This window comes from Alligator sinensis, unplaced genomic scaffold, assembly GCF_000455745.1.
Source record: "Alligator sinensis unplaced genomic scaffold, ASM45574v1 scaffold375_1, whole genome shotgun sequence".
NCBI lineage: Eukaryota > Metazoa > Chordata > Crocodylia > Alligatoridae > Alligator > Alligator sinensis.
This window is the reverse complement of record NW_005841928.1, coordinates 1,126,557-1,141,300: the sequence shown is the minus strand read 5'-3', so window position 1 is coordinate 1,141,300 and position 14,744 is coordinate 1,126,557. Positions and strand designations below refer to the sequence as shown.

The following is a 14,744-nucleotide window of genomic DNA, read 5'->3' as shown; positions in this document are numbered from 1 at the left end:
GGTCGGGGCCAGCCCCTTCCCAGCAGGAAGTGGTGTATTCTGTCGGATGCTGTATTCCTCCAGGCGCATTTTGTCTGTGCTTGGGGCAGTGTCCAGCACAATATGCTCCATCCTGCCAGGAAGGGGCTTGCACTCCCCAACATTATGACAGGGGCTGCTGTCCCCAACAAGGGCCTTTCCCCCTCCCACTGCAGCAGTGGGGCGGAGGCACAGCCAGGCAGGGACCCTTTGGTAGGAGGGGACAAGTACAGAGGCAGATGAGACAGCAGGGGAGCGAGCGTGGTGGTGACAGTGGGCAGACCCAACAGCCAGTGGGGGTAGAGGGGAGACTAACTCTCCTCCATGCTCCCCTCTCCCTCAAGAGCCATGGTGCCGCACTTCTGCAGCAGAGACGGGGGAGCACCCAGCAGACCCGGCTTGGGTCCCTGCCAATGTGATAGAGAGGGGGGAATTAAACCCTGCCCTGGCCAGTTCAGCCTGGTCTGGCCATGCCCCACCCAACACAGCTTCCCTGCAGCCGCGGACACACTCTAGCGCCCCCCAGCACCTGGGCTGAGAAACTGTAGGCATGTGCCTGCGTTTCCTCAGTCCAGAGAGAATGTTTGTCCTGTTACAAACTGGTTCAGCCTAGCCAGGTTAGACTAACCTGCAAAGGTTGAATCAATTCAGGCTCCAGCGTTCTGAATGTCTGTCACTAGGGTGCACTCCCATGAGTAGGAACATGCATTTCCACAGGGACAAACATCAGTGGTACAATATGTGCATGTATGCTTTTGTACATGGCACATTGCCCCAGGTTGGGTAGGGAAGGCTGGGGCCAGTATCTGTGGCGATCCAGCAGTAGGGAGCCTGGCCAGCAGCTAGCGAATGGCTCAGGCTAGTCAGGTTCCAGTTTCAGGCAGCACATACTGCCACCACTACATCACCCCACTTTTTTTAGGTGCAGGTTTATTTGACAGTGGGATCTTCCAATGTCAAAAAAGAACTCTGCGCTGCAAATAAGCCATGCAGGGAACACCTGCATGTGCAGCATGTGTGGTGTACAGCACCACAGATGGGTCTGCAGCACTGCATATCACATGTGCGTGCTTGTCTGGATGCGCCCCAAGAGTGCAAGGACAACTATTGTAAACAGTCCCTGTATAATGACTTCATTGTCTCTCTGCCCATGCACAGCTGCTTATGGGCATCTCACAATCTGGCTCTAAAGTGGACAAACAGAAGCTACTGTTTACAATACTACATTTGAGAAAGGATAGATTTTTCACTAATGCAAAGCCAGCTGAACAGTTTTTAAACATTTTGATCAGTTTCTTTAAATTTCTGTTTTAGCACAATACTATCTGTCAGGTTGGATTATGTTCTATCATATCATCCGTGTTACAAAGAAATTAACACCATGTGACCGATCCAAACCGAGTCAATCATATTGTGGCACACTGGCATTTGATCCATCAAATCAGAAGTTCAAGAGATTTCACCTTTTGAAATACTGCACTTCAGTATGCATTTATTTATTTTTACAAGTTTTAACATATTTTTTAATCAATGGAGAAAGATGTTGTTTACATTAATCAACAGACAGCATTATGAAAATTTAGTGAGTTATGTTATACCAGTATCCAATTACCATTTTTGAGCAGATATTTGTAGGCTTATTAGTGTAAAGTAGTCAGAGTGAAAATTACTTTAAATCCCTTTGCAAACAATTAAATGGGTTAATACTGGTTCAAAGAATCATTTTGTTTTTCTGGACATAATATTTCTTATATATAGTACTATATACAACAGTATATATCATACCACAGTACTAAGTATATAGTGTATTTATTCTATTAGATACCCTTTCTGAAAAAAAATGTTAATTTTATTATAATAGGTAATTATGCATTTCATAGTGTCCCAGGCTAACACAAATTCTTTTACTGGTCTTGACATGAGACCCATTGAAAATCTGACACTGAATCTATAAAGGAAAGTAAATTTAGTGACAGGTTGTGATGTGTTCCTGCTTATTTTTCTTTCCATCAGATTTAAGATCTTATTTGTATTCTGATTTGTCTCATTGATTCTGAAATTTTGTTTGACTCTTCACTCTTCTCTTTAATAGTTTTACACAGCTTGACTGGCTCTCTAGAGACTCCATATTACACCTTCTAAGCAGAAATAAAGCATCACCTACATGCACCAATAGTCATCTAAAATGCAAGCTAGTTAGTGGATTTAGTTTGTTGTAAAATGCTTTGAGGAAAAAAAATTGTGCTGAAACAAAAACTTTTCAAAGGCAGCTAATTTCTCACTTTGTGGTCATTAGAGAGAGAAAATGGGGTATTTTTAAGACTTTTATGCCAAAGTAATCTAATTAAATGAAACGGTCATTTAAATTTATGAATGGAATAGAAAGGCATTTCAGAGGCCATTGTAATATGTGAAGACTGGATTAGGGCTAAAAATTAATTAAATGCCCTTGTTAGTGTTGCAGACTCTTTAGTGAAGTTTTTCTAATTTTGGGGAGAAGGTAAACAAACATAAAACTCTTCAGAAAATATTAATACAGCACTTAAGCACAATAAAAATCTAGGACAACTATCCTCTAGTTTCTGTTTACCATCTAGAATTTACTGTGAATATTCCTTGCAATGAAATGGAGGGATTTCAGTGCCTTGTGCTATCAAATAATTAAGTTTCAGTGCAGTAAGTACAATATCTGTCACATTCATGTGAAGTGAAAGCTTCTATTCAGTAGATAAAGGATTTCCCTCAACCTAATACAAATTAACCTTATTAAACCATTGAACCATTCCAAACTGAGATAATATTTTATGAGATTCATATTTGGGATTGTCTCGTCTCATAGCATAGACTTCAAAGCATATGCCTTGCTTTTCTGAAGATGTTTTGGGAAACTGAATGTCATTAGTGGAATTCTTCAGACAATCATAAGGACTTAATCCTGCAAATTTTACTAATGTGAGTAATCCTTATTGAAGACAAGAGAGATAACCCAGGTAAGTGAGTACTGCATAATCAGGTCTTGCAGTATGTGTGTATACATAGCATGAAATCTTTCTCTAGTAATTACATATAATAATTCTGAAACACATTACAGTACTGTGTAACATTAAAGTGCTATATGGAAAGCAGAAATAATTGTAACCGAAATGACAATTAATTTGCCTTTACAGTAAAATATGTACATGCAACTAAGTTTAGGGAACAATTTATTTAATAGTAATCTTTAAAGGTATGTATACTTTCTACACAATCCTGCTTACACATGCAAGTCAGTTATTTATCTTAGAAAAGTTATTTCTTCACAAATGTCAGATGAAATTGATATCATTAGGATTTGCATACATGCATTTTGTGGCAAAAACATACATTTTGTGATTTTTTATGTCCATCATTAACACTGGATTAGCAAATGTCATTGTGAAGATGTAATATGCAAATCACAAATATTACAAATGAGAACAGGTGACCTACTGAACTTCATTCTACATTATTATTATCACTTATTTGTATTACAGAGACATCTTAAGATCCAGTCAAGTCTGGCTCCCATTATGCTAGGTGCTAGGTATGTCTACACATGTGATTAATGCGGGTGAATAAACTCTGGAGCTTATTACTCCAAAGTTTTTTGCTCCCAGATATGCCATTTGAATGTGCACCCAGAAGCAAAAAACTCCAGAGTACATTGCTCTGGAGTTTATTCATGTGCAGCATGTTGAGCCCAGTTAGAATATCCCAGGCTGGCAGGCGGCTGGCTGAGGCACATGGCCAGCTCGGACAGCATTTACATGTGCGCTGCTGTGTGTGAAAAAACTCTGCAGCTGGGTAGTATTTGTAATTATAAGTACTATCCTGTTACAGAGTTCATTAGTTTTGTGCACCCTAATAGAGGCATATGTGTAGAAGCCGAAATACTTACTGCACAAGTAATTAGTCAACTTCACAGTAAACATCTTGTGTAGACTGCCTGCTATCTAGACACAGACTAGAAGACAATCCCTATCTTCGAGACCATATAATCTTGCCTAGAAGTGCACGTCAGCTTAATGCAAAATGATCAGTGTACGAATCACAGCTTGTATACACATTTTGCAGGCTCATTATAGAATCAGGGGCTTAGCTAAAGTAAGAGGCAACAGCGAGTGACATGAACAAAACTGGGGGGCAGGTGGGGGGAAGTGGAAACTTCATTTTTTCTGTGAAGTTTCATTCCAGTATCTAAAATGAAGTCAGGCTTCTCTGACTCCTAATGGGCAAAACATCCTATTTGACTTATTGTGGTGATCTTGTACTTCAAACCTTTACTCATATAAGTAGTTCCTACTTATTTCAAATTGTTGGTGTTATAGTTATGCTAAGGACTATAATGCAGTTATTTGTGTGAGAAATGAGGTTTCCATGCCGTATTCAGCAGATTACCAATCTGCCACATTCTTGCATGGTTTTCACCGAGTGATTATTCAATATTCTTCACCCATAATGGCTAAAGAAGTCTGACTTTTTATTGATAAGAGGAAAATAAACAAAAATAGTACTTTTACTATAATGTCTGCCAGCTCAGGCCCTAAATCGACATGTTATTAAGTGACCAGAGAAAGCAATGGGTTTTTTTTTCATACATAGGATGTTTGCTTTGTTCATACTGATTGACAGAGAAAACAAATGTAGGTTATCTTTCCTCTACACTTCAGCAATTTCAATATGTCACGTCAGTCTCAGTGTGTCATTCTAGATAGGAAGGATATGAATAGCCCTGCAAAATTACAAAATAAACCCCTCTGGTTTCATGGGTTTATAGACAATTTAATAAAAAAAAATCTAGTAGCTGCTATGCCACAATGTAAAATAAAACACAAATCTGTGGCTGAGCCAAGGTTTCCAACAAGACCTCCTCTGTTAAGCGACAAATAAAGATTTGCAAAAAGAAAAGTACTCAACAATTCTTTCCTATGCTTAATTTCAACTTCTTTGTGTTATGCTCACCCAAGGGAAGCAGCAAAGGAGAAAATTGTATTTGAATTAATCAAAGCTATGGAAACACACTAATTCATTCATATTGAAGTCAACTTTACTGAAGATACCCATTCATTGCCTGATCCGAAGTTCACTAAAATCAACGAAAAGTCTGCTACTGACACAATCTGAACTTTCCATTGACAAGAAAAGATGTAAAACACTGATTACAACTGGAATGTTCACCCTAATAGCTGCATATGTCTTGGACATAATGATAGCCCAGTTTCTCTGAAGGTTGACTGAAAAGATTGGTACAATATTTGCTCCAGAGTTATGACACTACATCTATGAATAAGGCAACTTTGAAATTCACGTTTGAGCTACAGATTTTTCCAATGAATCATTTATTTCTTGAAAAATTCAGTTTTGGGGCAATGACTTTGCAGTCAAGCCCTGATCAGGTCAACTGAACGAGACTGACAAAGTCCTGTGATACTAAGTGGCCTGGACAACAACAGATACTGTACACCAGGAAGTGGCGCATGATGATTAAGTGGTTCACAAGGTGACATTAAGCAATAAAAGACTACTTTCATTCTGAATCTGAATTTTGTCCTGCGTGTCCACAAGATGTTTTCTTGCATTTCAGTCATTTCACAAATAGCAGTGTCACTGTTCTAAATTTGGAGAGACTACTGTTTGTTCCTTACTCTCTTTTTGAGGTTACATTAAGTCCAATTGTGACATTTATTTAATGTCTAACATAAAAAATGAAGTAAAGCCCACAAAAGTTATACTATGTTAAAAAATATATACTAATGAATTGGAGAGAGAAGGGGCACAAAAGAGCTGGGAGGGCTTAAGGCCCTGAAACATTCCTCGCACCTTCCATGGAACCACACATGAGCTTCAGCACTCTGACCCTTTTAGTAATTTTTGTGTCTTTTTAATATGTTTCACAATCACATTCAGGATCTGGCAGTACGTTAAATTCTCAGGGGCTGAATAAGGCTCTGAGAAGCATATCTGACAACTATAAAAAATATATAATTTTTTGCTGTTGTATATCATTACATATTTCTCCAACAAGCCAAATTACTTTGCTAATGATTGTCTGCTCACTGACACGATCTTGGAACATCATTCAATAATTGGGACACCAAGTGGCATATTTATTCAGCAGAGATTGCTTAGGTTGTTGACTTTAAGTGGCTTGTGACAATATCTGGAGTGACAACTAATGGGTTTTGGGTTTTTTTGCATTACTGTGTGTGGTATAAAAATTAGGGATATTATGCAGGTTTAGTTATATTAGCAAATTCAAGTCAAATTCAGTCAACCTTTAGTAGAAAAAAAAAAAAGGAAAAAAAACCCAGACGACAGAAACATTTTTAAAACAAAAACACTTTCCCCATTTTTTGTTCAGACCAATATTTTTATATTTGAAGACTCTACTTTTAAAAGATTTTAAAAATGGTTCATAAGCCTAAACGTAAAAGTGCATGTTCCATTTTGCGCAAAATATTTTAGTCAACCCAAGATACTTTTCCTGATTTTTCAATGAAGTGGGGAGAAAAAAATCAGTTCTACACAAAACTGTAATTCTATGTCCTCAATGGTGTCAATAAGGCATACATGGTAGTGATAGATCTTTTGAAGCAAAATAGTTACAGCACTCAAACTGCATCGTTTTCCAAATAACATGAATAGAAACACTACGGAAGCTGTAAGAAAAATAAATTACCTGTGTGTTGCCCTGTGCACCATTCCATACTATGTTGGAAAGAGTATTGTATTGTTGGGAGGAGGGGAGAAGAGCAAGAACTGTGGCTGTTCTGTTAACCCACTAGCTGCAGGACGTGGTGCCCATCCAATTCAAGAAGCAGGGTTGTGCTGTTTGGCTCCTACAGAATTGTATTCTCTGCTCTCCACATTACTTCACTTAAAACACGTACCTCAATTTCCTCAACTAATTTTCGGGGGGAAAGGTGCATGCCATATGTAAGTATATACAGTATTCAGGCACTTTCCCCATAGATGTTCTCTATGTTTCCCATATATAATAAAACAGCTGCTTCAGTCATACATATTATTTACACACACACACACATATAATATATTATATTATAAAAGCCTTAGTCTTTCTGTCTGTAATGCTTTATTCGCACTCTGACTGGTTGCTTTGGCTACTCAGCACTGCAAAGCAGTGGCAGGAAGCTGCAACTGGACCCATGTCCTGGTGAGCGAAGGAGGCAGGGGGAGCTCTGATTTTTCATGATAAAAAAAAAATTAAACACCAAAATACATAGGTATCTAGAATTTATTTTATTATAATGATTGAGGCACTGGTAGGCTTCAAAAGTGCTTTAAAATTGTAAAAATATCAATAAAACATTGTGTTCAACTGATACTTATATATATATATAGATATAGATATATTATATACACACACATATATGTAGTGGCATTTATTTTAATTGTGGAAAAACAGGGGTTTGGGGGTTTTTAATCAGATAATTTTGGATTTTTTTAACAGGGAAAACAGGATCCCTGGCAATCACAAGCTGGTATAAATTAGACTGCTCTTAGTAGGTTAAAATGGGCCTCAAACAGCCCCAGAATTGGGAATTAAGAGGGTTGAAAGATAGGATAAAGTCATCTTGATTCTTCATGGTGCCAGTATTTGTTTAGAGTGTTACTCCAGTGCACCTAATAAATTGAATCCATTAGCATTACCAAGCATTTAGAAAAGAAAACAACATAGGAAGGGGAGGAACAAATAACATTTACATAAGTCTTAGAAAGCCTTGTTTCTAAGATCATGCAACCAAAAATAGCAGGCTGAGAAATTTATACAAACTCTCAAGGTAACCTCTCACATTAGAAAGTTTGATTAACAACCCTAGAGTGGCACATATTAAAAAATATTGTAAGAAATGGAACATAAGAATTACTGCACTGAATCAAAATGGTCAATCAAAATTGTCTAGCATGACAGGCCAACTGCTACAAAAGATACTGCTGGAAACCTCCATAATACTTGATGTAAGAAATGCCATCAAGTACAAAATCCTTTCTTGTTCCTGTACATCACAGCACCCTGTGATGGAGGGACCTTGTTTTCCCTGCTTTCACTTGAAGTGTGCTCCTAGTTTTCCTGGGTTTGTGCCTTGCAGCTGTGTGAGGGTTTGGAATGGACACTATTTAAGAGTCACTGGATAAATGGGATAATGTGAATAAAGGGGACTGATCCAAGGGGTTTCTCTCAGTCTTATGTTCCAAGGACACATACGTTCCTCCCAGAGACATAAGGTTTTAAAATTGACCTTCTGGAAAACTACAAAGATTATAAAAATCATAGGGTTGTAAGGGATTGCAAGGGTCATCTGGTCTAAGATCTTGTACAAATGCAAAAATGTTATTCATAATCATCCCTGTTCAATGATTATCCAGTCTTCTCTTGAAAACCTCCAGCGAAGGAGATTCCACAGTTTCTTTGGACAATCTATTCCACTGCCTTACTATTCTAAGAGTAAGTAAGTTGTTCATGCAGTATCATCTTTACTGTGATTTAAACTATCACATCATGCCCTTCCCTCTTCAGTGAGGGAGAACAGTTGTCCTCTCTTTTCTTTATGGCAGCCTTTCAAAATATTAAAACTACTATCATGCCCTTGTAATGAATCTGCAAGTTGTGCTAGGTTTCTATGTTTCTTAGCATTGTCATGAAGCAGAGAAGTCCATCACAGGTAAAGTATTCAAGTACTCTACTTATATTTACGATGAACAATGAGTTGCTTCCTTTTAGTGACTTTAATATACAGCATCATCTTTTTTCCTTACCGTCCCTTAAGATGGTATATGTTCTTGCTTCATGGGACGTGTACTCATGTGAATCTTCAAGAAAAACAAAGGAGAAAATACTTGGCTTATTTGAATACCTTTTTAACTGGTACCCATAGGCAAAAGCAAATAATGTATATACAGTAGAACCTACATATCTCTAGCACGGCAGCACTACTTTCTTCTTGGATGCAGCTTACTGTTTCAATGGAGAGTGGTGCTAAAACCATAAGAGTAATTCTTGATTAGTGTTTATCCTACAGATGTTAGCTCAACTATGCTCGAAGAGCTGCCTCTACCATGCAATTAACCCACTTAGTCCACTTGGATAAAGGATGGCAAGCAGGGCTTATATGACAGTGCACCGACAACTTCTCCAGTAGCCTTTAAAAACAGAACAAAATAATGGTTTGCCATAACCGCATTGCCAAGCCTGCTTTGCTGCCTGGTGCCAGAGAAAAATCTCATCCATCAGTTTGTCTGCCAGGCACCAGTTGTAGCCATCTGTGCGGGAAGACGTCCCCTCCCAACCCTTGGAAGAAAATCAGGGAAAACTACGATGTAAGCATTCCCCTGAGAGCAGCTCACTAATGACCCAGTGAAATCAAGCCTTACATATTTCCAGAGCACCATCTATGTACTGAAATGGACCACAATATTGAGTTATCGCAGTCAAGTGAGAAAAACACTTGTTGGAATAACACAGCAAACTGGCTTGGCCCCAGCTGGGCACACAATCTTTATAAAACATAAAACCACAGATGGAGCACTTCATGTAGAAACTCTTGGACCTGGAGTTTTCGGCCATCTGACTTTATCCTCCGGGCCTTATTCAGACTAATTTTATTCATTCAGTCCTTCGGCACTGGTAAGCCAACTCAAACAATCTTCTCTTTGTTTTTATGGCAGATGAGGATACACTAGGAAACTATAACTAAAGACAGAAATTCCACAAGTAGAGAAAATTCTTGTTCAAGATAGTTTTAGTTATCTTCAATGACTCCCTGTGTGAATAGAGATACAGAGTTGTCTTTGTAAGTCACCTACAGTTTAAAAAATGTGTATTTTCCAGACCATCAAACTATAGCTGTCTACATAGTATTCTAGAAAGTAGTACACTTAAACATGCCATCCTGCTTTGCACAAGTTGTCTCCTTAACTGGAAACAACATGATCATGATCCCAAGATGCTGTGGGTGGGTTTATTAGCATGGGAGCAGGCTAAATGGCCCTGTTACTCAGCAGTGCTAATTAGCTGCTCAAAGTGCTATTTTGCTTAGTAACACACTAAGTTACACTGCATCTGGTATGGGAAGAATCCTGCATGGAGTTAACACAGTGTGTTTGAAGACAACACTGCCTGACACCATAGCTTATTATATAAGAATGGCCTATGTACAGCTCAGAGGCAAGGGTTGTGGGGGTGATTATTTACGTCATTACTGGATAAAGAGGAAGGAGCCTTTTCACATTTGTAAAACCCTAACGACAGCAGAGATTTACCTCTGATGCACCTGGAAGAATTCAAACCTGCTCAAAAGTAGCTTGAAGTTTTCAGGCTAGAGAAATACAGTGGAATGGGGGTGGGAAGAGGTGTAGCCTGGGTCCTGTTATTTTCTTCTGTGTTAAGTAGCAGAAGTGATCAATTATACAATGCTGTATCCCTTAAAGCAGTGAAACATGGTTTGTATGGTTCCCCTCATGGAGAAGATGTTTTGTTTCTTGTAACTAATCTAATCAAATTAACTAATCTATACTTCCTTGAGGATGGTGCAGCTTGACACTACCCACCACATAGGGCTGTGCACAAGATGCTCAACTGAGCCCATAATGAGAGCAGTTTATAAAGACTGCAAGGGGTAAAAGGACAATTGCTTCCTCAATTATTACCAAACATTTTAAGCAAATGATACAGTAAAGTGTGAAGACATTCTGCAAATTAACTGATATTCCGGCAGACTGAGATTCAAGATTACTAATTATATGATTTCACAGAAAAAGACCAATCCAGCTCTCAAGCACTGAAAAGAACATTTGACATACAGACTTTATTCTCCATCTCTCTCTTAAGCGTGCACACACACATACACAAACACACTTGATGGGCCCTACGCCAAAAATCTCAGCTCAGCAAGAAGCAACAGCACATGTTTCTGAACAGACTTCAGGATACAACAGAGAAAAAAGACTGTTTTTCTTGTCTTCAGTACTACAGCAGACAGCTCATAGTTTATACATTTATTTACACAATTTCTGATAAATATCTTTTACATATTTCCTAAATAGATATTTATTGTTAATTTATTTTATTTCATAAATGTGACCTTCACTGATTCAGGGCATGTGGCCAACGGCACAAAAGCCAAGCATAGACATTACATGTTTATCGGTATAAGTGATCAGAAACCAGTCTATACCCGTAACAGAACAGAAGTCCAGAACACAAAACAGATCTATACCTGTAACAGAACAGAAGTTCAGCACATACAGACTGATTTAAAAATGGCAGAAGCTGGTCTCAATTTTGCCCCCCACCCCACCAAAGGGCAAATGGGCGTTCTGTTCGCTAATGATCTAAACTATGCTACTCACAGAAAACCACATAACTGAGATCAGTTCAACCTCCAGCTTTTTAAATGTCTGTACCTAGCCAAATACAAAATACTGAATCAGGAGCTCACACAAAAGATTCTGCTCCAGTTGGTCCACACCTCCAAAAATTATTGCCTCAACATGAATGGAGAAAAGAGTCTGTATTAACATCATCCAGACGAGTGCGGACGTGCAGTATGTGGCACCTCAGGCCTGTTTGCAGCACTGCACCCTACACTGCTACTTTGCCACACCAAAACTCATGACAAAAATAAGTGGGGTGGCGTATGCGGCAGCAGCTTTCACTACCCAAATCCAGAGCCTGGCTGACCGGAGCCACACTCCAGATGCCAGCCAGGCTCCCAGCTGCAGGAGTGCTGCTGCTGCACCTCCCCAGGGCCCCCACAACTCTAAATAAGGCTGCTGGGGTCAGTGCAGTTGCTGGCCCCAACCTCTCCTACCCAATCCTGGGGTAACCTGCTGCGCACCAAAACACACATGGCATGGACATTCCCCAGGGACAAGTAGTAGCAGCACAAAGCGTGCCACTGCTACTTGTCCCTGGCAAAACAAACAACCACGCTCATCTGGATGCAGCTAGGCTGTCCTAACTGAGACAGAAGTTAAATTCCAGAATAAAAAGTCACTTAGAATATCCTGCTTCCAGCTACCTAATACTTTTATATTTAGAGACTGTTATTCAAGTACTTCAGTGAATCTCAGATACCACAATGGTAAGAGTAACTGAGGACTAGTAAAGGGCATTTGGGGTCTCCTGAAATGGGCATATAGCTTTTGGGGTGGAGCTAGAGGGGGTGCAGTGCTGCAGGCTCACCCTGCTTTTGGACCATGCCATAGGAGGAGCAGCCAGGGCCTTTTTTAAGTTCCCAAACCAGGTAAGAATCCCTGCCCTGTCTCAGCACCACACTACCCTTCCATCTCCCCCATGCTCAGTGGCATGTTCCCACCCTCCAATTCCCCTTCGTGTCCTGCCCACTACTACTGCTGTCCCCACTGTCTCTAGCTTTCCCAGGGGCAGGGAGAGCTCCAGAGCCACTTCTGCCCCACTCCAGACAGACTGTGGAAGGAGTTGGGCTTAGCCATGGCAGGTGGGTTCCCCTTCCCTGCCTGATACCCCTGATTGTTCCTCGCCAACCCAGGAGCAGACTCAGGGAGAAGAAAAAACTATCTGCCACCACTGCCGCTGTCCGCAGCTGGGCACTAGTCCCCACACAGCCTGACCTGACTGGGGCAGGATTGACTCTGGGTCTTCCCTCACCTCTGTCAGCCAGAGGCAATAGGGAAAGCAGCATATGTGGGCGGGGGAGGGGATGAATAAGGGAGAAAACACACAGCATGCGGGGGAAGGAGGGAGGGAGAGATTTTTACCTGATTTACAGACTTAAAAAGGCCCTCGCTACTGTTCCCATGGCATGGTCTGCCATGGCTGACTGGTGTTGCCTTACTCAGGGGGGGCATGTGCCCCCCTGCAACCAGTCCTGCCAACCAAGGGAAGGGTCCTCCCGCAGCCAATCTTGCTGCCCAGGGAAGGTCCCCTGTGGCCAATTCTGCTGACTAGGGGGTGGGGGGGAGTCCCCCTGTGGCTGATCTCACTGTCTGGAAGTACCCCCGCAGCCCATCCCACAACGGCCAATCGCTGCGACCACTTTCAGGACCAACTGTAGCCATCGGCCGACACTTGCAAAGGGGGCACCAGTGCTCCTGCCTGCCCCCAACCCCCATCCATTGCCTAAGCAGTAAGTATGGCTGGTCAGGGGGTGCACCAGCACTCTCAGGGGGTGCATGTGCACCCACATGCATCCCCTATGCATAGCCACCGTGGTCTTCCCACCCCAGTGGAGGGGGGGAGAAGACGCTGGGAGCAGGTGTGCAACCACCCCTGTACCAGCAGCCTGCTCCTGCACACCCATTTCAAAATCTTGGATCCACCCATGTATAAGTGGTACTCAGAATACCCATGCTCTGTTTCCAGCTTAGTCATTAGCTTAATGTGAGATCTTGCAAAAGGCACTAGGGTTTAGATCCACAAAGATATGTAAAGGCAATGAACTCCAAGTGATTTCAGGCCTAGGACAAAATCCAGACTGGCTCTTTAGACATCTCCAACATATGTCAGTATGCTGAAAAATTAGGTACCTGGCTCCTGAAGAAATATTCCAAGTAGCAGAGTTAGGCACCTAAGTTCTTTCTACAGTCAATGGGAGAGAGACATTTCTAAAAGGCAGGTCCATAAAACTGCACATGTTAAGCAGAGAGACACCTCAAACTAGTCAATAGGAAATCCTGACCACAAGAGTTGTATGAATTCATGATCATTTTTGCCACTCATATGCTTGGCTAGAGGCTGTACATTAAGCATGATGATATCAGCATGGTGATATCACCTTCTATATACCTTATCTACTTGCATAGCGCACAGTTTTCCCCAAAAATCAGCCCTCAAAATTTGAGGTGTATTTTTAAGTGGGAACGCTGATTTTTCTTTGCCGGAATAGAAACACTGTACTGCCAAGATGGTGCTGCTTGTCTCTGACACAACAAGCAAAATGGGCAGAGCCCTGGCTTAACTCTCTCATGGCCACAGTAAAATAACAGAATCATAGAGAATTAGGGTTGGAAGGGATATCAGGAGGTCATCTAGTCCAACCCCCTGCTCAAAGCAGGACCATCCCCAACTGGATCATCCCAGTCAAGGTTTTGTCTAGCCGGGTCTTAAAAACCTCCAAGGATGGAGATTCCACAATCTCCCTGAGTAACCTGTTCCAGTGGTTTAGGACCCTCCTTGTGAGAAAGTTATTCCTAATATCTAACCTAAACTTCCCTTGCTACAATTTGAGTGAATTGCTCCTTGTTCTACCATCTGCCACCACTGAGACCAGTTTAGCTCCATCCTCTTTGGAACCACCCATCAGGTAACTGAAGGCTGCTATTATTAAACACCTGCCTCAGTCTTTCTTCTGCAGACTAAATAAGCCTAGTTCTTGCAGCCTGTCCTCGGAAGTTATGTGCTCCAGCCTCCTCACCATTTTTGTTGCCCTCCGCTGGACTCTCTCCATTTTGTCCACATCCTTTGTGTAGTGGGGGTCCCAAAACTGGGAACAGTACTCCAGATGTGGCCTCACCAGTGCCGAATAGAGGGGGAAAATCACTTCCCTTGATCTGCTGGCAATACTCCTACAAATGCAGCCCAGTATGTCATAGATTCATAGATTCATAGACGTTAGGGTCAGAAGGGACCTCAATAGATCATCGAGTCCGACCCCCTGCATAGGCAGGGAAGAGGGCTGGGTCTAGATGACCCCAGCTAGATGCATATT

The 14,744-nt window shown here is 41.2% G+C and overlaps 1 protein-coding gene across 4 annotated transcripts in view; it reads right to left on the bottom strand.

The window, feature by feature from the left end:
• FAM19A2 (family with sequence similarity 19 member A2, C-C motif chemokine like) overlaps nucleotides 1-14,744 on the bottom strand; it is a 345,875-nt gene that overhangs the window by 43,727 nt on the left and 287,404 nt on the right. For 3 of the 4 annotated variants that reach the window (XR_003093019.1, XM_025198785.1, XM_025198782.1), the window contains exon 3: nucleotides 8,815-8,868. The exons of the other annotated variant lie outside the window; for it this stretch is intronic. Coding sequence is in view for 2 of the 3 variants with exons in the window: in XM_025198785.1 (XP_025054570.1) it covers nucleotides 8,815-8,868 (54 nt within the window). In the remaining variant the exon portion in view is untranslated. The remainder of the gene's footprint in view (nucleotides 1-8,814; nucleotides 8,869-14,744) is intronic. 4 annotated transcript variants of the gene reach the window in all.